General features: G+C 41.4%; 1 protein-coding gene across 1 annotated transcript in view; it reads left to right on the forward strand.

The window, feature by feature from the left end:
• The first annotated feature begins 2,012 nt into the window (after positions 1–2,012).
• FAT1 (FAT atypical cadherin 1) overlaps positions 2,013–24,310 on the forward strand; it is a 114,662-nt gene continuing 92,364 nt past the window's right edge. The window contains exons 1-2 of the mRNA XM_045552343.1: positions 2,013–2,121; positions 12,888–16,170. Coding sequence (XP_045408299.1) covers positions 2,077–2,121; positions 12,888–16,170 — 3,328 coding nt within the window. The 5' untranslated portion in view covers positions 2,013–2,076. The remainder of the gene's footprint in view (positions 2,122–12,887; positions 16,171–24,310) is intronic.

Below are 24,310 nucleotides of genomic sequence, written 5' to 3' on the forward strand. Positions count from 1 at the left end.
GCGTTCTGTTTCGGGAACCGTCCCCCTTGTCCCTAATTCCAGGAGCCTTTGGGGATAGGGTTAGGGAGGGTCGATTAAAGGACAAATGTAGAACTTGAACCACATTCCTTTTTCATGTGAAAGTAATTCGATGGTGGCCAAAAAGGCATTCCCATTTCGTTCTCTTGGCGCTAAAGGATCAGTAAAATCGTAGCAGAGCCGAAGCCTGTAATCTCCATCTCTGGCTCTCGGCGGTTCCTGTGGCGACGAAGTGCAACTTCTTCCAGGCAATTAGGTTTCTCAGTGAGCTTGGAAAACCGGGATTCCCGCACATGTTTTAGTCTTAGTGAGCGTTATTATTTATTCATGAATGGTAATTTATTCAGAATTATTTTGTGCCACTTTAAAAAATCCTGTGATTCTGTGTTACAGGAATGGTATCTTTGCACTTTTTACTGTTCTTCCCTCCCCCTCTCAGCGCTGCTCCCGCCCCCCCCTCCCGGCAAACCGCGGCATTCCGGTGTGGTGGGCTTTTGCCGGGAGAATGCGGCCGGGGGCGCAAACCAGGGTGAGCTTGGAGATCAGGGCACGCACTTCCGAGGTGTTCCACGTAGGAAATCGACCTGTAACTCCAGGAGCAACTTGCGCGATCATGGCCGTGGCCCAGCGAGCGTTTGGATGACGGTGTTGATATTTGTTGGATGTGTGAATTTGTGTGTTTTCTAAGTAGTGAGTAGAACAAATAGTGCTACGAATCCGCACACTCATTCTGCAGGCATTATTTTGCTTCTCAGCCATAACCTCCTAGATGCCTTTATTTGTTCAATCACCTTCTTTAAGATGGCTTATGAGGTGACTGCATTAACTTTGAATCAAGGAATTCCTCAACAGTAGACTGCATCTGTTCCCCCTGAAGCTCCTTCCACCGGCCCAGGAAAATCGGGTCTCTTTGTCCTCGCAGTGTTAAAATGTTCGAGCCGCACAAACTTTCCGAGGTCACGTCCTCCTCCTCCAGGGGGCTGCGTCCCAGCACTGCGGGGCACTCCGGCTCCGGCGCCGCGTTGGGCCGGCGTCTGGAGGCTCACGGGCGCCCCGGATGGGAGCACGGCCCCCGGACGCAGCCGCGTGCCTCGGCGCGGGCAGGGAGTTCTCCGAGACCGGCGTCCCCTTCTCCCTGGGGAGCTGTAGTTAGCCTGGGCTCGCCGTCCGCGGGCCCATCGGAGCGGACTCACGGCTGGGAACGCTCCCCTGGCGGCACAGCTGCCTTTTGTCCTTCAGACCTGGGCGCCGGGGAGGCCGGCGCTGGGGCTTGCTCCCCGCGAGCGGGAGGTTGGGCATCTGGCCGTCTCTGCACAGAGAGGTCGCGGAGGAAGCGTTTGCATTTTCCTGGGACTTAGTGTGGACTGAAGAAGGAAGTGCATTCCAGTCTAGCAGCATTCCTTTTTTTGAGACCTTGTAGGACGATTTTTGTCCCACCAAGCAGTTGCAGACCCAGAACCGAGGCATTCAAATGCATATTTAGAAATTCCCTGAAGGTTCTAGAAAATCTAAAGGGATGCGTGGGAAGCTTTTACATTAAGCCCCAGTTGACTTTTTTTTTTAAGGCTAAGCTAACGTTTCCCCTTTACTAGCGGGGAAGATTCCCTATTCATTCCCTGCACAAGCGTCCGTGTGCTGGCCATAAGTAACCTCGGCATTAGAACAAGCCCCAAACTGTTCCCCGGACTGTCGCAAGAGCCCTCTGGGCGCTGGCTCGTCTCCTCCCTGCACGGAGTTGGCGTCTGAGAGGAGAGGGGCTCTCTCTGCCCGGGGGCCCCCCGGGCGCCGGCTCCCGCCGCCGGGGAAAGTCGGCTAGAGTTTCCGCGCCGGGAAACGAGTGCCGGCGTTGGCGGGCGTGGCCTCGAGCGGAGGGATCTCCTCCGCGCCGGGAGCGTGAGGTGCCCGTGCCGAGCTGGGCGGCCAGGATACCCGGGTGGCTGCCGGAGCTGGGCGCGCGGGCGGCCGGGCGGTGGGACGGTGGGCGCCATGCGAACGTGCGGGCCCAGGGGATCCCTCGGCGCAGCCGGCCCCGGCTCAGGGGCGCGCTGAGGTTTCGGCATGAGAGCCTCGAGAGCGCAGCCGCTACTTCAGAGCAACTTTGCTGTAAGTTAGTTGGGGCAGGAGGGAGAGCCGGCGAGGGGCCGGAGCCGTCCGCGCCCGGGGGGCGTGCAACTTGCTGCTGCGGGAGCGCGGCGCGGTGGGTGCCGCCCCCGGACCGGCCAGCTCAGGCCCCTCCTGCCCCTGGTGTGCCGAAGGGCGGATGGAAGAAAGAGTCTCTCTGGAAGGTGGGAGTGATTTGATCCTTCCAGCTGGGGAATTTCGGTCCTGGCCTCGTGTGCCGGGCGGCTTGGGGCGGACGCGGAGGCGGGGGGCGCGGTGGCGATGACCGGCGAGCGCCGCCGCTTGCGGGCCCGGGAGCCGCCGCCGGTCTCCGGCGCGCCGAGCTCGGAACTCCCCGCGCACCCCTTGCTCCTGTCCCGGAGAACACGGCCTGCTCGCGACTTCGCTGATCTCGCCCCTAGGGTGATTCTCCCAGCGTGTGAAATGTTTATGCACCGTATAGGTGAGATTAAGGAAAGCAGTAGGCTAAAGATGGGATCTTTGAAATGGAGTCGCAGAGTTCCCTTGGATGTTTTGTGCCATGCTGCCCTGAGATTGAGATGCCACTGGTTGAATGCACATTGAAAGGGTGCGCTTGATGGATTTCCCGGGCTGAGCCTTTGCAAAATGTGCGAGTTGTCAGTTGCTTCTGTCTTCTCCAGAAGAGAAGCTTATAAGTGTCTGTCTTTTTTTTTTTTTTTTTAAAGAGATTCTAGTTCTTTAGGGCTTTTTCTTACTCAAAGTGCTTTCTTGTAGGGAGCCAACTTTCTGTTGTCTGTGAGATTTTTTTTGTTCCTACTGATGTGAATTGCAGGGCTTTAGAAACAAGGACGCAATTGTATGAATTAGGAAAGTAAACTCATAAATATTTTCTATGCAGTTAGTTTTTTTTTTTTTTTTTTTTTGCATGGGTCTGAACTATGCTTTCGTTAAGTGGCATTTGTTAAGCAATTCCCTGGTGCCTGGTAGAGGCGTGTTTTTTTTTTTTAACTGGTTATTTACAGTGACTATTAAAATCAGGAAAGATTTAAAATGGTCTTCAGTTATTTATTTTTCAAAAGATTCTTAATGCTTCATATATTCGGAGATGAGTTCAATAGTTTAAGAAGATATCTGCGTGTGTTAACACTAGTTAATGGTTATATTTTCCACATTACTCTTAATGAGTTTAGTTAGGTTACCCAACACATCCAGTTGTTACAGGTACTCAGGAAAAGGTGTGTCTTCAGTTATATAGGGTGAATTCTGACATTTGACTTTGTGTTTGTGTCGTAGAAGGCCAGTTCTGATTCCACAATTAGAATTATCTCTTTCCTTGTTATGCATTTAAGCTTTAAGATGTAAAAATACTTGCAATAGTGTAATTTTTTTAACTATTGATAGAACTCTAAGTTATGTCCAACATAGCATTTAACACGCTCAATGTAAGGTTTGATTTGAATAAAGTTTGCATTTATATGCCAATTTCTTGAAAAATGAACTTTGTAAATGAGCCAAATTTTTTGTCACTCTGAAAAGAAGTGAGGTTGAGAGGATTTCATGAAATCATTTTGGCCCTTGTCTATTCATTTATATCTTTTAATTAGTCACTAGAAATATCCCTGTTGGGTTCTCAGCATGTTAGCAGATCATTTAAATCCATGTTATGGGCAGAAAAATGTTAAAAAATTGTGTGCAGACTAACAATACTGTTATCGTTCCCTTAATCCTCTGCCTCTCAGGTGCATGTCTTTAGACTTCGGTCTGGAGGGAGAAGGACAAGTGAACAATTACGGTGCAGTGTGCTAAGAGATCCATTAGGGCCAAGGTAGTCCATCATAGCACCTCAGTGTGAGCTGGGGGATTTGTGGTTGGTGGATTTACGACAGGGTGAGTTCGGAGGAAAGAGTAAATCAGGAGGGAATAATTCAAGGAGAGGAGATAACATGTGCAAAGCAAATTATAGAAACTATAGTCTGGCTTGACTGTGTTGTGAAGAATAGAGAGAAGAGTCTGGAGACCTAAGCATACCATGTTATCTTTAGGAAAAGGGTTTGTGGGTTTGTCATCCATGCTGCTTTTTTTTTCTAGGTAGGATATAGATATTCATTCTATGACTATGACTGCAGTTGGCCTATAAACCGGAGAGGGGCAGGGGTTAAAGATAAAGGAGAAGAAGGAAATGTTGAAGAAAAAGGTAAAAATAAATAAACTGTATGTGAGGAGCGGAGGGCAGTAAAAAATAAAATAGTAATGTTTGTGTTGTCTTTCAGAAGGGAAGATGTGGAGCCTGACCAGCAGGTGGTGGTGTTGACTTAAGACAGCTTGGTTGCTAAGCCTGTGGAAAGTATACCTTTTTGGTTCGAAATAGGAAGTAATATTGGGAAATTAGGTTAGGGAGAGAGGTAGAGGTCAGATTACCGAAGATCTTCAGTACAAGGCTAAAAAGAATATATATACTCAGCAGGCAAAGAAGAAATAGTGAGTATTTTCAAGCTAGGGAATAATGTCACAAAAAAGTTGGGATAGGCTAAGTAGAATGAGGTCCAGAAAGTAGGAATACCAAAAGACAATTGAAATACTATTCCTGAACAAATACACATATGAACTAGGTGGTAGCAGAAATGGAAAAGGAACCATTTTGTGAAATTGAAAATAAAAATGTCAAGTCTAGATACTTTCGAGAAATGGAGGTTTGGCAGGTAGGAATAAAAGATTGTGGAAATCCTGAATTTGAGAGAGAGAAGTGGAGTCCAAAGGATTAAGCAACTTCCTTGAATTCACACAGTTGAATAGTGACAATGCTGGCAGGGTCCCAGATTTGATGATTCTCAGCTCCTTTTTTGTCTCTTAGTTTGCAAACTTGGGTGATTTGGGCAGTGGTGAAACTTCACTGCAATTGGAAAATACACTGGAAGAGCTGTTACTTCGCAGTGGGGAATGGATGAAGAGTCTAATCAGTTGTCCCTTGGTATCGGAGGGGCTTGGTCCGGGACTCCCTGTGATACCAAAGTCAAGGATGCTCAAGTCTCTCGTATGAAATGGAGTAGTATTTACGTGCAACCTACACACATCTTCTCATATATTTTAAAATCACCTCTAAATTAGTTATATTACTTATTACAGTGTAAACGCTGTGTGAATAGTTGTTATACTGTATTTTTAAAAAGAATTTTTTAAGTTGTGGGTTTTTTTTTTTTTTCACCCTTAATGGGTTGAGTCTGTGGATGTGGATACAGAGATACAGAGGGCTGACTGTGTCACTTAGGTCTGATGGTATTTCAGGGGGAGTGTTAAAAGCACTTGAGAGATGGTAGGCTAGATTTGGGGTTTGACAGTGATCCTTCATGATTGAGGCAGAGGGGATGAGATCTTTAAGTAATAAATACACGTGTAGAAAGAGTTGGAAGACAAATTGTGATGCCATACTTTAAAGGTGGAAGAGTCAGTGTAGAATATAAAAATGTATTGAAGGGAATCAGGAAAAATTCCTGTTATTCATTTTTTGCATATTATGGATTGCCTCTGTTTTTAGGCAATCCGTGACCATATGAAGGACACTAGAGTGTTGGGGAGGGGAGTGAGTAGTGTCAAATGCGACATTTAAGTCAAGGAGGATGAGCACTGGGAAAAGGTCACTTGACATTAGCTTGTGATGCCAGAAGAAGCTGTTTGTGCTACCAGGAAGGAGCTGCGGGACCCTTGTGCAGCAGCGTTTAGAGGAGAGGGAGCTCTAAGGAAGTCAGGGTGGTGCTGAGAAACTACTATTTTTGATTTTTCTGTCAGTGTAAGAAAGAAAAAGATAGAGTGTTAATCTGAAGGAAGTGAATGTTTGAGTGAAGTTTGTTTTTAAGTAGGAAAGACCCTGTGTGTGGAGACTCAGCCAAGGGGGTTGGTAATGAAGGGGTGTTGAGGATGTTAGACTGGGAGAAAGGATTCCGGAGAGAAGAGCCCTAGAAGGGGCAGGATGTTATGGCATCAGGAGTGTCTTTATTTGTAGCTAGGGTGGGTGGTGTCTCTTCTGAGGTGTGAACAACAGGTGAAGAGAACATTTTAAGGAGAGGAGATGAGGACTTTCTCCCTGAGAACTTCCGTTGTCTTACTCTACAGGGCACATTCACATTCCTCATCCATCCTTCAGTGCCTGTATGTGCACCTAAATACACAGGGAACATCATTTGATTCATAATAAAACCTTACTAATTTGAGAGTGGAAGAAGTGGCCAGTGTTAATTATCGGCTGCCCTGCCAAAACACCACTTAAATTATTTCTGTGTGCAGAGAAAAATACATTAGGTGAGATGATCCTAAATCACAAGTTAAACAGTCTGTTTATTGAGCTTCTCTTTGGGCAGAGTTTGTCCTGGGATGTGGAGGAGGAGAAAGTGGCTGGAGGATAAGTGATGTAGAAGGGTCCTGTCTCTGTAAAGAGAAGGGAAAGGAGGAATAGCACAGGAATGCCTGGCCCAGCCAGAAATAGACATGCAGACCTTGTTCACCTGTCTTGTCTTTTAGGTCCCAACAGCACAGAACAACTAGAAGCTGTCATCTCCATAATGCCTGCAGACATGTTTTATAGGTTCATGTAAATTAGTAGGTTTTATATAGAGGCTATTTAAAAATTAGGACATCTGTTTAACTTTCTCAAGGCTGAGAACACTTTTAAGAATTTGTTTTGGATTGATTAAATCATGTCAGTGCTGAAGTTTTAAGTTCTGAAAAAGTCAGATTTGTAAGTTTTGCGTTGTCACTATCAGTAAAGACCATTCTTGGAGTTTAAATTGGAATCAATTGTTGATCATGTGAAGGCTATATTTAAATTAAATCTTGCTAGAGTTGTCAGACTTACAGCTGCCCTAATCAAAGCTAACAACATATGCATGGGGTTACCAGAAATAATTAAATGATCTATACCAAGCTTAAGCTGCAGCTCAGTTTCCAGGCCTCATAGTAACCCCACCATTTATACTGAAAATCCTATTAAGATGGGTTCAAAAAAATTAGTATGCACCCAGAAGATAAACATAATCTACTCATTGATTTTCCATTGTAAAAATAAAAACTCTTTTAAAAGTACTGTCCATGGCTATTGTAATTTACTAGAAAAATGGAGTTTTTTGTGGGTTTTTTTTTTTTTTTTTTGTAAATGTTATCTGGAAGCTCTAAATTGATTTTAGTTTAGTAAAGACAGGCTTTCTTAGTAAGATACAATAATTTTTTTTGCTCTTATTTAATGATTTTAGAAATTGTTAAAACATTTAATACATAACACTTTAAAAACAGGAGTCATTGACACTTCATATTCTCTTTTTTTGACAACTTCACGACATTGCTTTGAAAATGGCTTCGTATTTAGAGATCTGTAGAAATACTTTAACAGTAAACTGAACATTAAGCTCTAAATTTCACTAACAAGTTAAGTTTTAGTGATGCTCTTACCACTGTTGATAAAAAATGAGAGCATCGGGGGAAGCACAATGGGGAGGACATAAAGTTCTCAACTTTCATGTTTTTGTGTATTTTTATCAATATGTGGAATGAAAAGTTTAATGTTTTCGTATTATGTAGAGGGCTAGAATGACTTCTTGTGCATGTAAGAATTGTGACCTCTCAATAGTAAATAATACAACCTTTAACAGAATTTGTGGATTGGATAATGCCGTGTCCTACCTCACGTCCTGTCTCTGCAGCATATGAAATACCTCTAAAATGTAAGCTTGAGATCTAAATGCTTGAATATATGCAGTTATGTTCTCAGCACAGGAGAATGTGCATAGTAATTGATTGAAGTATTTGACATGAATGTCTCCCTAATGAAGAAATATGAGGATATTAATATCTGATTTTTACTAGAAAAATTATTTTTCTCCTGTACTTACGGATTTTCAGAAATCTGTGCTAAAGATATTTAAGCTTTGGACCCAGAGTTCTTTTCCCTAAAGATTGAACTAAGTAAACAGTCTTTGTTTTTGATTCCAAAAACATATTTTAGAAATCCTAAATTACTAGGAGTTCAAATAGTGTGATCACCTTCTAAATATCAAAGTGTAGCCCTTGGCTAAGATGGTCTTTGGAGTTTAGTTTTTGTAAGTGTGAAGTCTAGGTAATAATGTCCTTTTTAGATGAAATGGTATCAGTATCTTTTCTCCCCTTCAGCCTTTACTGGTTTGCATAGAGTCACAGCCATGGTTTTGATCAGGGCATTTTATAGTGAAACCTGAGTTCATGGCTCTTGGTTATATTACTGTAGGGTTAAAAATATCTCCCCCAAAATATACCTTTTTCCTTATCAAAAGAATTGCATTTAATAATTTATTCTAATTATGTTGGCATTCTGTTCGTCAGGTTTGCAGAGTAAATTCCGGGTTGTAATAGGTCTCTGTTATAAATGTGGTCCAAAAAGTTTATTCCAGCTGTGCTGTGTCCTGTGAGAACTCTGGTGGATTGTGGAAGGTGATGGGGTGGTGGCAGGGCCTGTGGTCAGACTGAATGGCCTGGAAGGCACCGGGAGAGGACAGCCATAGTGGTTTGATGTGTTGGGCATTTTCCTTAAGACCCAGGGGTTATGGCGGGGGCAGGGCCTTTCATCAGTCATGGTGGGAGCAGCATGGTACCAACCAGTATTTGTGGGTCATTTCCAAGTTCTAATGTTAGGCTTATGCACACAAAAGATTTACTTACTTATTGTTCCATATCGTACCACTCTTGGTTCCCTTACTTACTTCAGTGGCTACTCTGTCTCCTTTGCCAGTTCCTCCTCCATTTCTGCCTTTCACTTCAGGTCTTGGGGAGCAACAGTGTTCTTGGTTTTGTTTTCTTCTCTGTGCTTGCTTCCTTGATGATCTCATTCAGTTTCGTGATTTTAATAGCGTATTCCATGTCCTGACAGCTCTCAAATTTATATCTCTAGGCTGGACCTTTCCCACACATCTGACTGCCCACTCAAAATCTTTCCTTGGGTAACCAATTGGCATCTCCAACTTATCTTGTTAAAACTGAACTCCTGATCTGACTCCCAAAAACCTGTTTCTCTCTCAGTCTTCTCTCTCAGTCCCTGGCCACTTGTTCTCTTTGTTTAGCACACAGTCCTTGAAGCCTTCGATTCTGCTCTCTCTTTTCCTCCCCGTCGCCCCTCCAATGCATCAGCAAATCCTGAAATAGATCCAGAATTTGACCATTTTGAACACTTCTCCCACCTCTGCCATTTCCACTTTTAGGCCAATCTACTGTCTCTCCAGTATAATTACAGTAGCCTCTAACTGGTCAGGCCACCCTCCAGCTTTTACCCTTGCATTTCTCAACACTAGATAACCAATCACAGTGACCCTTTTTTGCAAGGTTAGATCATGTCACTCCTATTCAAAATTCTCTGGTGGTTTCTCATTGGTTTGTAGTAAACTCCAAACTCCTAAAAGCAGCCTGTATTTATGAGTCCATACTGATCTTTAAAAAAATGATTGGATAAAATATATAAATGGGGGAGAATGGACAAATCAGCATTATGGAAGAATTTAAATGATTTGGGGGGCATAACTCTCCACCCCTTAAGTGTGGGCTGCATGTAGTGACTTCTTTGCAAAGAGTACAGAAAGGGTGTAGGGCAGGGAAGAGGAGCAACGTTGCTGTGGAGAGACCTGGCTGACCCTACCTCAATCCTGGGAACGAGGTCCGTATCGACATGGATAAGTGATGTAATGAAAATGACACTTCATCTCTGTGGTCTTCCTCTCCCAAACACAGCCCCAGCCTAATCCTAAGAAAAACATCAAATTCCAGTTGAGGAACGTTTTGTCTGAAAGGCATTCTACAAAATACCTAACTAGTGCTCCTCATTAAAAACAAGGAAAATCTGAGAAACTTACCTTCTGAAGGAGCCTAAGGAGACATGACACAGGGTTTCTTTATTGTTTCTCTAACCTGGTGTTTCTCTACTGGGGGTGACTTTGAGCCCTGGAGCACAGTTGGCAATGTCTCAAGACATTTTTAGTTGTCACAGTTGGGGAGGATGGGGAATGCTACAGGCTTTTAATGGTTACAGACCAGGAATAATGCTGAACATCCTACAGTGCCCCAGAGAATCTGGGAGTTATATCTACCTAAAATGTCAGTGCTGCTGAAGTGAGAAACCCCAGCCCTTTTGAATTTTGGGTTCTCTCTCCTTCAGGTTCCTGTCCTCAGTTTCTCTTGTGCTTTTGTTTTTTGTCACTAGCATTTAATCATCAGCATCTGATGTACTTCTGTGTACTTGTTTGTCTCTCACCAGGAAATGTGTCCTCCATCAGGACTTGTTGGTAATCTGGTTCACGTTGGAATCCCCAGCATCTAGAACAGCACCTGGTACATAGTAGGTGCTCATTAAATATTTGTTGAAGGAATTAAATAATGAAGAGGATGATTTATCTACCCCTTCTCTCCTTTTTAAAACAAAAGTAAATGGGATCAGTTTAGTTTTTCCAGCTAATATATCTGAACATCTTTATATATCCATGTAGAGTGCTACATTATTCTTTTTAATGTATGCATAATATTTTATATTTAGAATTAAGCAAAAATATTTTAAGTGCTTGCAATATAATCCTGGTATAATACTGTATTGTAAAGTGGGTTAACAATAATAATGTCTCCTAAAACATAATGTATCTCCTAAAACAAAAGACAGTGCTTGTTGAACATCTTTTTAATTGTTCTTCAAAACATTTTTTTATATGCTAGTTTTATTTCTAGTTTATAAGTGCCTTGGGATTGAGATCTTTTGTCTTTTATTGTCTTAACTCCAGTCAAGGTGCTGTCTGATAGCAGGTCCTCAGTACCTACTAGGTTGAATTATATTGAACTTTTCACTTGTTTTGAATAAAATTACTAGATCATTTCATCCTATTCAGATTTCCCTGAGTATTAGAACTGTTGACCCTATTGAGATATTTAAAGAGATAGTTTTGGGAGAATTTTATTTCCTTATTTTGGTTAAATGATGATTGTTCTCCTAGAGGCCAAAAATCTGTCTAATTTCCTGACTTTATCTGCAGAGTTGAAGGCATGACAGCTTAAGAACAAGTTAGGGTGCTTAACTTGAACATGATTCAATATCAATTAAGCTTCTAATTGCTTTAAGCATATCAGGTCTTTTCTTTTTTTTTCCCCCGCCTAAGGAAATGACTGATGGGGCAAAGTTGGCAGTAGCTAAGATTTGATGTTGCCATACTAATTTCAACTGGGCTGTCCAACCAGCCCTCCAGTCTGCTGTTCTTTCACCTCAGATAGCATTCATATTCTATGAATATTAATTTGAGAATTACTTTGCAAGATTACAGTACTGTCCCTTATTGACATTGCTGTCCCTTACTGATAGTGCTGGGGGGTTTCTGAAGCTACATTGATTTACAAGATGAATTTGTTGGCATAGGGGAACAGTTGATCTGGAAATAGCTGTCCTGCTGTGCTGGCCAGACCTCAGCCCAGTGGACTTCGCCCAGCTTCTCATTTGATAAAGCACCCCTTTCTTCATTTCTTTAACTTCCCTCTGTCCTTCCTGGGTTACCCTCTGACTCTCCTGCAGGGTCTGCCCCCTTGCCCCATTGATTTGACCCTGTGAATGTGTTAGCTTAGATGATTTAGCTTTTGTGTGTGTGCCCTGTCTTCTAATGGAGGGCCCCAGGGTAAGAGGTTGTTCAGTGCCCTGAAGGTAGTAGACGCTCCTGTTGACAGCAGTGGTGATAAAACATTGATGTAGTTGGTGAGATTCGCTTCACTGACTTAGGGAGTAAAAACTCTGTTTGACATCAAGCAGTTGAATTCTAGGGTTTTTTTGTAACCTGCCTTTTTTTTTATGTTAGCATTATCAAACTGATGATATAATAATTTTAATACCTTTAAATATTATATAAAACTAAATAAGACAGTAAACCCTTATTATATAAGGAGTGAACTTACTCGTTCTTACAAAGAAATGATATAATTTCAGAATAAATGTTGGAATGAGATAAGCTACCATTACGGGAGGTCATATAAAACCACTGTTGGGTTTTTTCCCTCTAGATTAGTTGTTAGAAGCTTTGTATGCTCACAATACTGTTGTAGCATGAAGTTTGCAAGCTTTAGAGCATTAAATTCATTGTATGTAGTAAATGTAAGCAATAATCGTCTTTTAAACATTTGCTTGTATTTAAAGGTTTAAGTATAAGAATACAATTTAGTTGTTACAGTTAGTAATCTTTCATTTGATGTTCATTATGATTTGGGTCATTCAAATATAAAAAAAAATATTTTTGTTAAATTTAGTAATGCTAAGGCTGGGCGTGGTGGCTCATGCCTATAATCCTAGCACTCTGAGAGGCTGAGGTGGGAGGATCGCTTGAGGAGGTCAGGGGTTCAAGACCAGCCTGAGCAAGAGCGAGACCCCATCTCTACTAAAAATAGAAAAAATTAGTCGGGTGTGGTGGCGCATGCCTGTAGTCCCAGCTACTCAGGAGGCTGAGGCAGGAGGATCCCTTGAGCCCAGGGGTTTGAAGGTGCTGTGAGCTAGGGTGATGCCACAGCACTCTAGCCTGGGCAACAGAGCGCAACTCTGTCTCAAAAACAAACAAACAGTTTAGTAATGCTAGACATGTTAGGAGAGTATTGATATTTATGTTGGAAAATGGGGGGGGGGTGGAAACCCGAAACATTGCATTTATTCATACTCCATATAGATGGAAAATACTCTATTAAAATGTAAGGGTTTAAAACAATTTACACTTTTGCTTGTTTTATTTTCCCAAAGTAATGCTTCTTATTTCTTTTTTCTGTTTCAGGTTCCTGAGAGTAAAGCAATGGGGAGCCATTTGCCCTTGCTTCTGCTTTTGCTCCTCCTCCTCCAACATTTTGGAGATGGCGATGGAAGCCAAAGACTTGAAGAGACTCCGCTACAGTTTACACACTTGCAGTACAATGTCACTGTGCACGAAAACTCTGCAGCCAAAACTTACGTTGGGCATCCTGTAAAGATGGGTATCTACATCACCAATCCATCGTGGGAATTAAGGTACAAAATTGTCTCAGGAGACAATGAAAACCTGTTCAAAGCTGAAGAGTACATTCTTGGAGACTTTTGCTTTTTAAGAATAAGGACCAAAGGTGGAAATACAGCTATTCTTAATAGAGAAGTGAAAGATCATTACACATTGATAGTGAAAGCAGTTGAAAAAAATACTAATGCTGAAGCCCGAACAAAGGTCAGGGTGCAAGTGCTGGATACAAATGACTTGAGACCATTATTCTCACCCACCTCGTACAGTGTTTCTTTACCTGAGAACACGGCCATAAGGACCAGTATTGCAAGAGTCAGCGCCACAGATGCAGACATTGGAACCAATGGAGAATTTTACTACAGTTTTAAAGACCGAACAGATATGTTTGCTATTCATCCAACCAGTGGTGTGGTAGTTTTAACTGGTAAACTTGATTATACAGAGACCAATCTCTATGAGATGGAAATCCTTGCTGTGGACCGTGGAATGAAATTGTACGGTAGCAGTGGGATCAGCAGTATGGCCAAGCTAACAGTCCATGTAGAACAGGCCAATGAGTGTGCTCCTGTGATAACAGCAGTGACGTTATCACCATCAGAACTGGACAAGGACCCGACATACGCAATCGTGACAGTGGATGACTGTGATCAGGGTGCCAATGGGGAAATAGCTTCTTTAAGCATTGTGGCAGGTGACCTTCGTCAACAGTTTAGAACAGTGAGGTCCTTCCCAGGGAGTAAAGAATATAAAGTCAAAGCCATTGGTGGCATTGATTGGGACAGTCATCCTTTTGGCTACAATCTGACACTACAGGCTAAGGATAAAGGAACTCCTCCCCAGTTCTCTTCAGTAAAAGTAATTCATGTGACCTCTCCGCAGTTCAAAGCTGGGCCAGTCAAGTTTGAAAAGGATGTTTACAAAGCTGAAATAAGTGAATTTGCTCCTCCCAACACACCTGTGGTCATGGTAAAAGCCATTCCTAGTTATTCCCATTTGCGGTATGTTTTTAAAAGTACACCTGGAAAAGCTAAATTCAGTTTAAATTACAACACTGGTCTCATTTCCATTTTAGAACCAATTAAAAGACAGCAGGCATCCCATTTTGAACTTGAAGTAACAACGAGTGACAGAAAAGCCTCCACCAAGGTCTTGGTTAAAATCTTAGGTGCAAATAGCAATCCCCCTGAATTTGCCCAGACATCATATAAAGCCTCCTTTGATGAGAATGTGCCCATTGGTACCACTGTCATGAGCGTGAATGCTGTAGACCCAGATGAGGGTGAGAATGGGTACGTGACATACAGTATTGCAAATTTAAATCACGTGCCATTTGTGATTGACCATTTCACTGGTGCTGTGAGTACTTCAGAAAATTTGGACTATGAATTGATGCCACGGGTTTATACTCTAAGGATTCGCGCATCAGACTGGGGCTTGCCATACCGCCGGGAAGTTGAAGTCCTTGCTACAATTACTCTCAATAACTTGAATGACAACACACCCTTGTTTGAGAAGATAAATTGTGAAGGAACAATTCCCAGGGATCTAGGTGTGGGAGAGCAAATAACTACTGTTTCTGCTATTGATGCTGATGAACTTCAGTTGGTGAGATATCAGATTGAAGCTGGAAATGAACTAGATTTGTTTAGCTTAAACCCTAACTCTGGGGTGTTGTCATTAAAGCAATCACTAATGGATGGCTTAGGCTCAAAGGTGTCTTTTCACAGCCTGAGAATTACAGCTACAGATGGAGAAAATTTTGCCACACCATTATATATCAACATAACTGTGGCTGCCAGTCGAAAGCTGGTCAACTTGCAGTGTGAGGAGACCGGTGTTGCCAAAATGCTGGCAGAGAAACTCCTGCAGGCAAATAAATTACACAGACAGGGAGAAGTTGAGGATATTTTCTTTGATTCTCACTCTGTTAATGCTCATGCACCACAGTTTAGAAGTACTCTTCCGACTGGTATTGAGGTAAAGGAAAACCATCCTGTGGGTTCCAGTATAATTCTCATGAATGCTACTGACCTTGACACTGGCTTCAATGGAAAACTGGTCTATGCTATTTCTGGAGGAAATGAGGATAGTTGCTTCGTTATTGACATGGAAACAGGAATGCTAAAAATTTTATCTCCACTTGACCGTGAGACAACAGACAAATATACCTTGAATATTACTGTATATGACCTTGGAATACCCCAGAAGGCCACATGGCAGCTTCTAGATGTTGTAGTCCTGGATGCCAATGATAACCCACCTGAGTTTTTACAGGAGAGCTATTTTGTTCAAGTGAGTGAGGACAAGGAGATAAATAGTGAAATCATCCAGGTAGAAGCTACAGATAAAGATCTAGGGCCCAATGGACACGTGACATACTCCATCCTTACAGACACAGATAAGTTTTCAATTGACAGTGCGACTGGTGTTGTTAAAGTTATGCGCCCTCTGGACCGTGAAGTGCACCATGTGCACTACTTAAAGATTGAAGCTAGGGACCAAGCCAGAGACGAGCCCCCGTTGTTTTCTACTGTACTTTTGAAAGTATCATTAGAAGATGTTAATGACAACCCACCTAAGTTTATTCCACCTAATTACCGTGTGAAAGTTCGAGAGGATCTTCCAGAAGGAACCATAATCATGTGGTTAGAGGCCCATGACCCTGATTTAGGTCAGTCTAGTCAGGTGAGGTACAGTCTTATGGACCATGGAGAAGGAAACTTCGATGTGGATAAGCTCAGTGGAGCAATTAGAATTGTACAGCAGTTGGACTTTGAGAAGAAGCAAGTGTACAATCTCACTGTGAGGGCCAAAGACAAAGGGAAGCCAATTTCTCTGTCTTCTACTTGCTATGTTGAAGTTGAGGTAATTGATGTGAATGAGAACTTACACCCACCAGTGTTTTCCAGCTTTGTGGAAAAGGGTGTGGTGAAAGAAGATGTCCCTCTTGGTTCATCAGTCATGGCAGTGTCAGCCCACGATGAGGACACAGGAAGAGACGGGGAGATCCGATATTCCATTAGAGATGGTTCTGGTGTTGGTGTTTTCAAGATAGATGAAGAAACAGGTAAATATATTTTTATTGCTCTAGTTTGATACCTCCTTCCATTTTTTTCATGTCTGGCCTGTGACCCTTCCTTCATAGTTTCCAGGTGATCTTTATTAGGGCTCAGTATATAGAAGTGTGCATGTGAGAAAATACACATATAGATGTCCACTTTCTTGTCCAATTGCTGTATGTAGGTATGTTTATGTACGTCCAGTTGCTGTATATAGGTATGTTTATGTATGGTAAACCATGAAGATGGAACCAAAGGAGCCTGAATGATTAAGTGGGCATAAAATAGGTAAAAGAACAGGGAAAAATTGAAATTGTTACCAGTGGTACTGATCTCTGAGTTTGTCCTCTGTATTATCTGTCAGAGGCATTATTGTGGTTTTGTTCTCGCTTTGAGAAGCCCCGACATGTTTTTTTCAAGCTAATATATTTGTAGATTTATACTTAGAACTATCACCATTACCATCTGGCATGCTGTTCAGAGGTTATTGTACACCTGCAGAACTATGCAGTCTACACAGAGAACATCATGTGCTAACACTTCTATAATGTGATCTACTTTACTTAGTACCTCCTCTAGGTTTTGTCTGTGAGGCAGGTATAGGATAGTTAAGTGCTGAACTGAAAAGACCTGGCTTGGAATCCTGCCTCCTTCATTTGCTAATTTGTGATCTTGGTCAAGTGAATTACTTCTTACAACTAGCTTTTTTCATCTACATTATGAGTCATTCAAAGTTACTGCAAGATTTATGTGAGGCTAGGCTGGGTGCAGTGGCTACATCTGTAATCTTAGGATGCTGGGAGGTCCAGGTGGGAGGATTGCTTGAGCTCAGGAGTTCAAGACCAGCCTGAGCAAGAGTGAGACCCCCATCTCTACTAAAAAAAAGTAGAAAAAAATTAGCCAAGCACATAAAAATAGAAAAAAATTAGCCGGGTGTGGTGATGAGCACCTGTGGTCTCAGCTAGTCAGGAGGCTGAAGTGGGAGGATCGCTTGAGCCCAGGAGTTTGAGGTTGCTGTGAGCTAGGCTGACACCATGGCACTCTAGCCCAGGCAACAGAGCGAGACTGTGTCTCAAAAAAAAAAAAAAAAAAAAAAAGATTTATGTGAGGATAAAGTGAAAAAGCATGGGAAAGTTCCTAGATATGTTAAGTTTAATATCTTCTGGAAATAGTAGAGTGCTTTGTTATTATATTATATTCTTACACCTAGAATACAGTTCTAAAACCGGCACTTCCAGGATAGATTCGTGCTAGAGTGTTTATTGCTTTGCACTTTGCAAATACCTTACTTCTCCCTGCACAGATATTGTAGTGAGGTGTCAGTTTACTTGATGGAGTATGAGCCTTCAACGGCAGGCTTGTAGCTCACGCATTTTCTGTCTTCAGCACCTAGCAAAAAGTGCCTGGCATATAGAAGCTGTTCAATAAATATTAAAAGAATAAATTGCTAAATTAATGAATTTTTGGCTTTGAATGTCTTGTCCTCTGAGAATGATAATGGAAATAGAAAGAAACTGGGTAATCACAGCACTAATCAGTAATAGATGGGGCTCAGTTTATTAATCTCATTGATGTTTACTTTCTAAATCTGAAAAGAACCTCTTTTATTGCATTAAAACTTTATAGCACAAAAAAACCCTCCAAATTCTTGAGTCAACACCCACCCCAGTGCCTACGCCCACATTTAGTAGGTGCATAGCGTGTGAAAAATACAACTGTTGTCTTAGAAATAAGTTATTTTGGAGGATGTAGTATTTTTACTGTGCCTTTATCAATTCAATGGATTCTTTTTCTAATTGGTTATATACCACTAGTGTGTGTTAGATATATTAAATCTACAGATTATATGTCACTCATCTAAAGTACCCATAATTACTTTAATTCAAGAAAAAATAGCATAATCAACAGCATTTGATAACCATTCATATGAAGAGTAGAAATTCTTTATCATACTGTCTAATATAAATTAGAATTTTTGGATACAATGTCAACATAGAAAAATACACAAAAGTTAATAACTAAAGCCGAAACTATGATGTATTTTTATAAAATTTTCTAAGAACACTCATTCCTGCTTTTTTTCTTTCCAAAACTGCTTTCAAAAGTCTATAAAGAACTGTAACAAGTTAAAGTCGAGACAGAAAATAGAACCAAATCTTAATTTACATTCCCTTCATGACTTAAATTATATAAACACTGCCTTTTGGGGTTTTTCTTTCAATTGAAGAGTATTTTTATTGTTGCTTTTTAAAGAATCGTTTGGAAACTAGTGTTTTTCACCTATAAATTTAAGGAATTGGGATATTTTTACTACCAGGAGGGGAAAAAAAGGAAACAACCAACCAACCAAAGTGGTGTCCTGAAATAGATCTGTGGTAGTTTTGGGAGCTGAAGGGCAGTGCCAGACTTTTCCAATGGTAATTTAGCGGGAGGGCCGGGGAGGTGTTGGGATTTGGGCAGTGGGGTTGGTATGTGTATAGGAAATTTATGCATTTAGGTAAATACTGAGATTTAAAGGCGAGAGAGAAACTGGAGATTTCTAGGTCATTTTTTGGTCCTTGCTTTACAGAGGAAGATAAGTGGTATACAGTAGATTTATGTTTATATGCTTATTGAAATGGAATAAAAGTGATATAATAATATTTACACGTTTGATCTGGTATGTGTTACAAGATGTATTATATTTTTGGCAGAATTATCAGCCCAAATTATTTTAGAGATTCCTGGCAGGACAGTGGTATCATAGTATGAAATTCCTTTAGGAAAAATCAGTGTATTTTGCAGTGTGTTTCGTGCAGTAGGAATGTTAAAATTAGGTATGCTAATTCTTCCTTTGGAGTTTGTCTGCCTAGTTTCTGGGGTGTGGTGGAAGTGTGGAAAGAGGCTGGCAGATGAAGAAAAGCTGGGCCGGTCAGGACGCCAGCGGGGCCCCGCATAGGAGATGGCAGTGCGTCCCCACCTGGGCTGCAGTTGGCCTGGCTCTGGGCAGGTCGGTGCTTTCGGGAACTTCACTTGCTCTAACAGCGATGCATTTAATATCGGGCTAATTGATATGGGCCTGTGCAGGACTGTTTTGGCTCTGGAGACCAAGAACCTGTCTACTTAACTGTTTGTTTCTTGCTTTTGACTTATCTTTAAACTTCTATTCTTGATTGAGTCATGTAACCAGATTTTTGTGGTATTTTACCTATTTCAACATAGTCGCATATGTGTATAATTTATATACTTTTCACACAACGGAGAACATATCCAGCAATCTCAATTTAGTTCTATTTTTTTAAGATCCTTCCTTTTCTTTAAATCTGCTTAAATTTGGAACATCCTCTGAAAAGTAGTTTTCTGGGTTTTTTTTTCTTAGAAGTAGAAATCCTATGGATTACCTAAAATACGTCGCCAAATATATAGTCCTGTTAGCACTGGACTTTGTACATACTTTGCAAATGGCTTTGCGGAGAGATACAGTGTAATTGCAGTGTGGGGGTGGCATCATTGACTCATCTGCTAATCACTTGCTGTATCATACGCTTTTCCTGGAGAGGCCTCTGGGTAAATTATTAGTGAACTGTTCTGACAAATCCGTGCCCACACGATTACTCTTCCATTTGAGGTTTGCAAGGGTAGAGTGTTATGTGAGAAATTATTTAGAAAGTTGGTCTTGTTAGAGAGCCAGTCTCCAGAGCTCTAATTAAGGTTCTCCCCCTTAAATTTCACCCTTTATGGTCTACAGTGAGGATTATAAAGTAGATTTAACAAAAATGTTTAGTGGAGTAAATATCTTTGAAGCATGTATAGTTTCACACATAGGTTTTGATTTGCCTGACACACTTCTCTCAGCATTTACCCCATTACTTTAGATGTGTTTTTGGCTGCCCTGTAAGTTTTAATAACTTAGTAAGCAGAATAGAATCTTGAGCATCCTTTCTGTGGATCTGTGTAATAAACTCAGTTTAGTGTTCTTGGCTGATGGGTACTACCCATCAAGTTAATTATTACTTGAGCACTAGTAAAATACTGCAGCTTTTTGTTAATTTTTAAAAGTAAGGTAATGTCTAGAAAAATGCTTAGCTGAAAGATTTTTTTTTTTGTTAATAGAAACTTGCACTGAGACAGGGTTTCGTTGAGGTCTGTTTCCCTGATGTATGTATTGTAACGGGATGCCCTTAGGTATGTTTCATCTTCACTCTGGAGTGGTTTGGTTCAGTTTTTGCAGCTGAGTAAGAGTGTTTCCCCCTTCTGACTCTACTTATTGGGGGGACCGTGTGTTTCATTAAGATAAGAACAGATATCCTAACTTACTAGTGCTATGTTACTCTTAGAATTCCAGGCCTGGTTTCAGGATTGAAATACACATTTTGATGAAAAGACAAGGAATGAATTAACATGGAAATACAGTCATTGCAACAAGATAAGTCACCTTTCATGAAATAAGGGAGGGAAAATGAGGACTGCGTTTTTCTCAAGAGAAAATGGCTAATTCTCCTTACAGGCAAGTGTTGGTGCACCACTCCCGTATCACCCACTCGGAGGTCAACTCCTGCCTTCCCTAGTTGGGCGCACACTGGGTGAGCGTAGCTGACGGGTGGAAACAGAAGGGAATTCCAGCCCAGGCTAACCTTGCTGTTGGCCTCAGTGAGAGGAACAGTGTTTCTGGAGCTTGTGTCTGCTTTGGTAGAACTCTGAGTATTTTAATTATTTTATTCATTCAAGTTTAAAAAATCTTTTCCTCACTTTAATTAAAATACAATTTCATTAAATTCTGACTATAATCTGGGACCTACATTTGCTCCCGTTGCTTGTTCTGTCATGACAAGAAGTAGAATGTGGAGGAGACCGATGGGCCCAAGTGTCCTGACTGCATAGTTGGTAAGAACGGCTGAGCGCTGGGCACCTGTAGAGTGTGGCCTACGGTGTAGAGTGTGGCCTACGGTGCGTAGTGGGACCCAGCACCTCTGCTGGAGCCGGTCTGGAATTCCTGGCAGCAGGAACTTGAGTAGATGCTGGTGGGAGGGCCCGGTAAGGAGTTAAGAAATTTGCTGGTGAAAGGGCTTTTGTGTGCTTGCTCCTCCCTTAAGTGGCAGCAGCTGCTGCCCTCTTCGCTCTTTTTGTTCTCCTCCTAGGAAAGTTTAAAAGAAAAGAAACTTACTTCCGAGCTACAGTGGGACTGAACGTTGGGCTTTGGCAGAAATGATTATGATAGTGTGCTGTTGCTGTGTTTGGAAGTAAAAATCTGCTCTTGAGTGATTCTGAGTCAAGGCAGGGCGTGGTATTAACAATAATTTCTACTAGGGAAAGGATTCTTCTTTGAAGCAGGAGGATTTTAAGGTGAAAATAGAATCTAGTTAGAAATCCGAAGGAAACTCTATTTTGTTTTGAAAGAAAACAGAGGAACAGCTTTTCTTTACTTGTTTGTATGGTATTTAACCAGTGGATGCTTTAAGTACTGATCGAACAAATCTTGTTGGAAAGGGGTTGGAGTATAAAACTCTGTGAACTGTGTGATTCGAGGTCGAATTATGTTGTGGAGCAGAACATTGTGACACTGTATAGTCCCCTTGTATAATTCTAAATGATGTGCAAGTCCCAGGACCTGGAGGGTATGGGGTAGAACTGCTTACCTAAAACATGCTCGTTTTGGCCCCTGTGGTGGCAGTGAGCATCAGGGTAGTTAACCACAGACACTTAACTGAGCATTACCGCCAGGGACTGTTCTGAGCATCCTGTGTATATTAATTTATTTAATTCTCATAACTACCATGTAGATACTGTTATCCCCGTGTTACAGATGGGGAAATGTTTGCAGAGATGTTATGGGTACTAAGTGGTAGCAGAACTACATTTTATTGCCCCTCACTCTTTTAAGAATAATCTAGAGAGATGCTCTAAGGGAGCCCGTTGGAAAACTCCTAGTTAAATGAGTTTCTGAGCCAAGCTGGGTTAGGCTGGACTGGAGACTTGAATCCTGGATTTGAGGCTTGGTCTTGAAGGAATCTTGAATCTAAGAATCTTCTTCCAACATTTTTTATCAGAATGACATATTGCTGTTTAGTACATTTAGGAGAATCTGATTTTAGAACTACGTAGTAATGCCTTTAAATAATTTAAGAGTATTCCAATGAAATGGTAGGTGATGGGAGATGAGTATAGATAGCTTCACTGTCTATACAGTAAAGAGATGGACAAATGTCTTATCTGTGTTTGCAATTGGGAAAACATGATTTCATCAGTAAAAATGCTGCCTGTCTAAACTGTACAGGGTGTTAATTGCTTGGAGGCTTTTCTTGTGGAAACAATGTTTTAGATGGTTGTTTTAGATGGTTGTTAGGGTCCCAGCTAACCTTCCAAAGCAGTTTAACCCCTAGGGTAGCTGGAGCTAACCTAATTTGTACTTCCCCTTTGAATCTAGCTACTTGGAGTCATTGTTCTCTTGCATTGTGCTCCTTGATGCCTTGGCCTCAGCAGCTGTCCTCACCAGCCATCTGGTTCATGGTGGGAAAGCCCAAGCGAACTTATTGTCCATCTCTCTTGGCAGGGAACCGTTTTTATGTTCTGAGGATGTTTAAGGATGGTGTTCATAACTTCATGAATGACCTGTGTATGTAGAGATTTAATATTCAATTATTTGGTCTGTTCTTTCCCTATGCCTACCTTGTACAATTATAGAAATTGAATAGATCTTAAAACTTTAGTTGTTTGTTCATGTTGTATTTTTTTCTTAACTTTTTAGTTCCTATTGTTTTGACCTTGTGGATTATTTTAGTTCATAGGAGTGGATTTTTCAAGTTTTTAATTAATAGTTTGTATTTGATATACTATGTTATTTTACAGTTACCTTTATGACATTTATTTTTTTAAAAAACAAACCATGTTGGTTGTAAATGGTACATTACATGCTCACCGTACAAGACATAATGCCATGAAGCACAATCTTTCATGTCTTTGTTACTAGGAATAAATGGACTTGGAAAGATTATTATTCAAGGGCACATGCCTGTGTTTGTTGAATTGGCAGATCTCCAGTTTAACAGCAGTGATAGTAAGTCTAGGAAACTATTCACATATATACTTCAAAGGTCAGTCTTATCAATTAACTTGCCTTGCCAGTTAAACTATGTCGTATCTCCTTGGAATATCTCATATTGTATTGAACCTGTTTCATTGCTAGGTCTCCAAGTGGCTGAGTGAACTAACCGGTTGAATGGCATTCTTTAGAATTGTCTTATTTATGTTATGCTGGGGAGAGTCTACTAAATAGTCTTTTTACTTTTAGACTAATTGATTTTTTTAAAAAATAAAAGTTAACCAGTTATTTCAATAGTTACGATTTCTTATGATAATTTAACCATATTCTCAATCACTGGCAAGCTTTTTCTTCTTAATTATCATCACTATGTAATTACAGTTAATATTTATTGAACACTTGCTGTGTATCAGCCCTATTTGAAGCTCTTTACATAAACTATCTCATTAGATCGTCACAATTTATGAATAAAATTAGATAGTATTATACTCTGTTCATGTAGATCATGTCTATATTAAATTATAAAAGTATGACAAGTAATGAGATTGTGATGCATACTGTACCATTGAATTTTGAAATATTTTGTTGTCCTTTAAAAAAAATTAAGTAGTGCAGTAGAAATTGATGTGGTTTAAAGTGTGATGCATTTGAGGGTATTCTGGAAATACACTGATGGCTCTTTTTTTGGGGGGGGGGGGGACAGAGTCTGTTGCCTGGGAGGCTAGAGTGCCATGGAGACAGTCTAGCTCACAGCAAACTCAAACTCCTGGGCTTAAGCCGTCCTCCTGCCTCAAACTCCCAAGTAGCTGGGACTACAGGTCGCAGGCTGGTCTCAAACTCCTGACCTTAAGCAATCCTCCTGCTTTGGCCTCCCAGAGTGCTAGGATTACAGGCACCCGGCCCAGAGATGATTTTGAGCAAAGGTGTTCCATCTTTCACAGATTTCTCCTTAAAACCTTTCTGTGTCTTCCCATTTCCCCATTCCGTAAAGTCCAAGCTCTCCAGTGAAGCCTGTACCATCCTCACTGGCCTGCCTCACTAAGTTTCCTGCGTGTGCTCCCCTCCTCCCCTCCCACGCACCCTTGCAGCCCTCCACCCCTCTGTGCCTCATTGCTTCCAGTCTCCCTGCT

The sequence above is a fragment of the Lemur catta genome, chromosome 5 (genome assembly GCF_020740605.2).
Source record: "Lemur catta isolate mLemCat1 chromosome 5, mLemCat1.pri, whole genome shotgun sequence".
Taxonomy (NCBI): Eukaryota; Metazoa; Chordata; class Mammalia; order Primates; family Lemuridae; genus Lemur; species Lemur catta.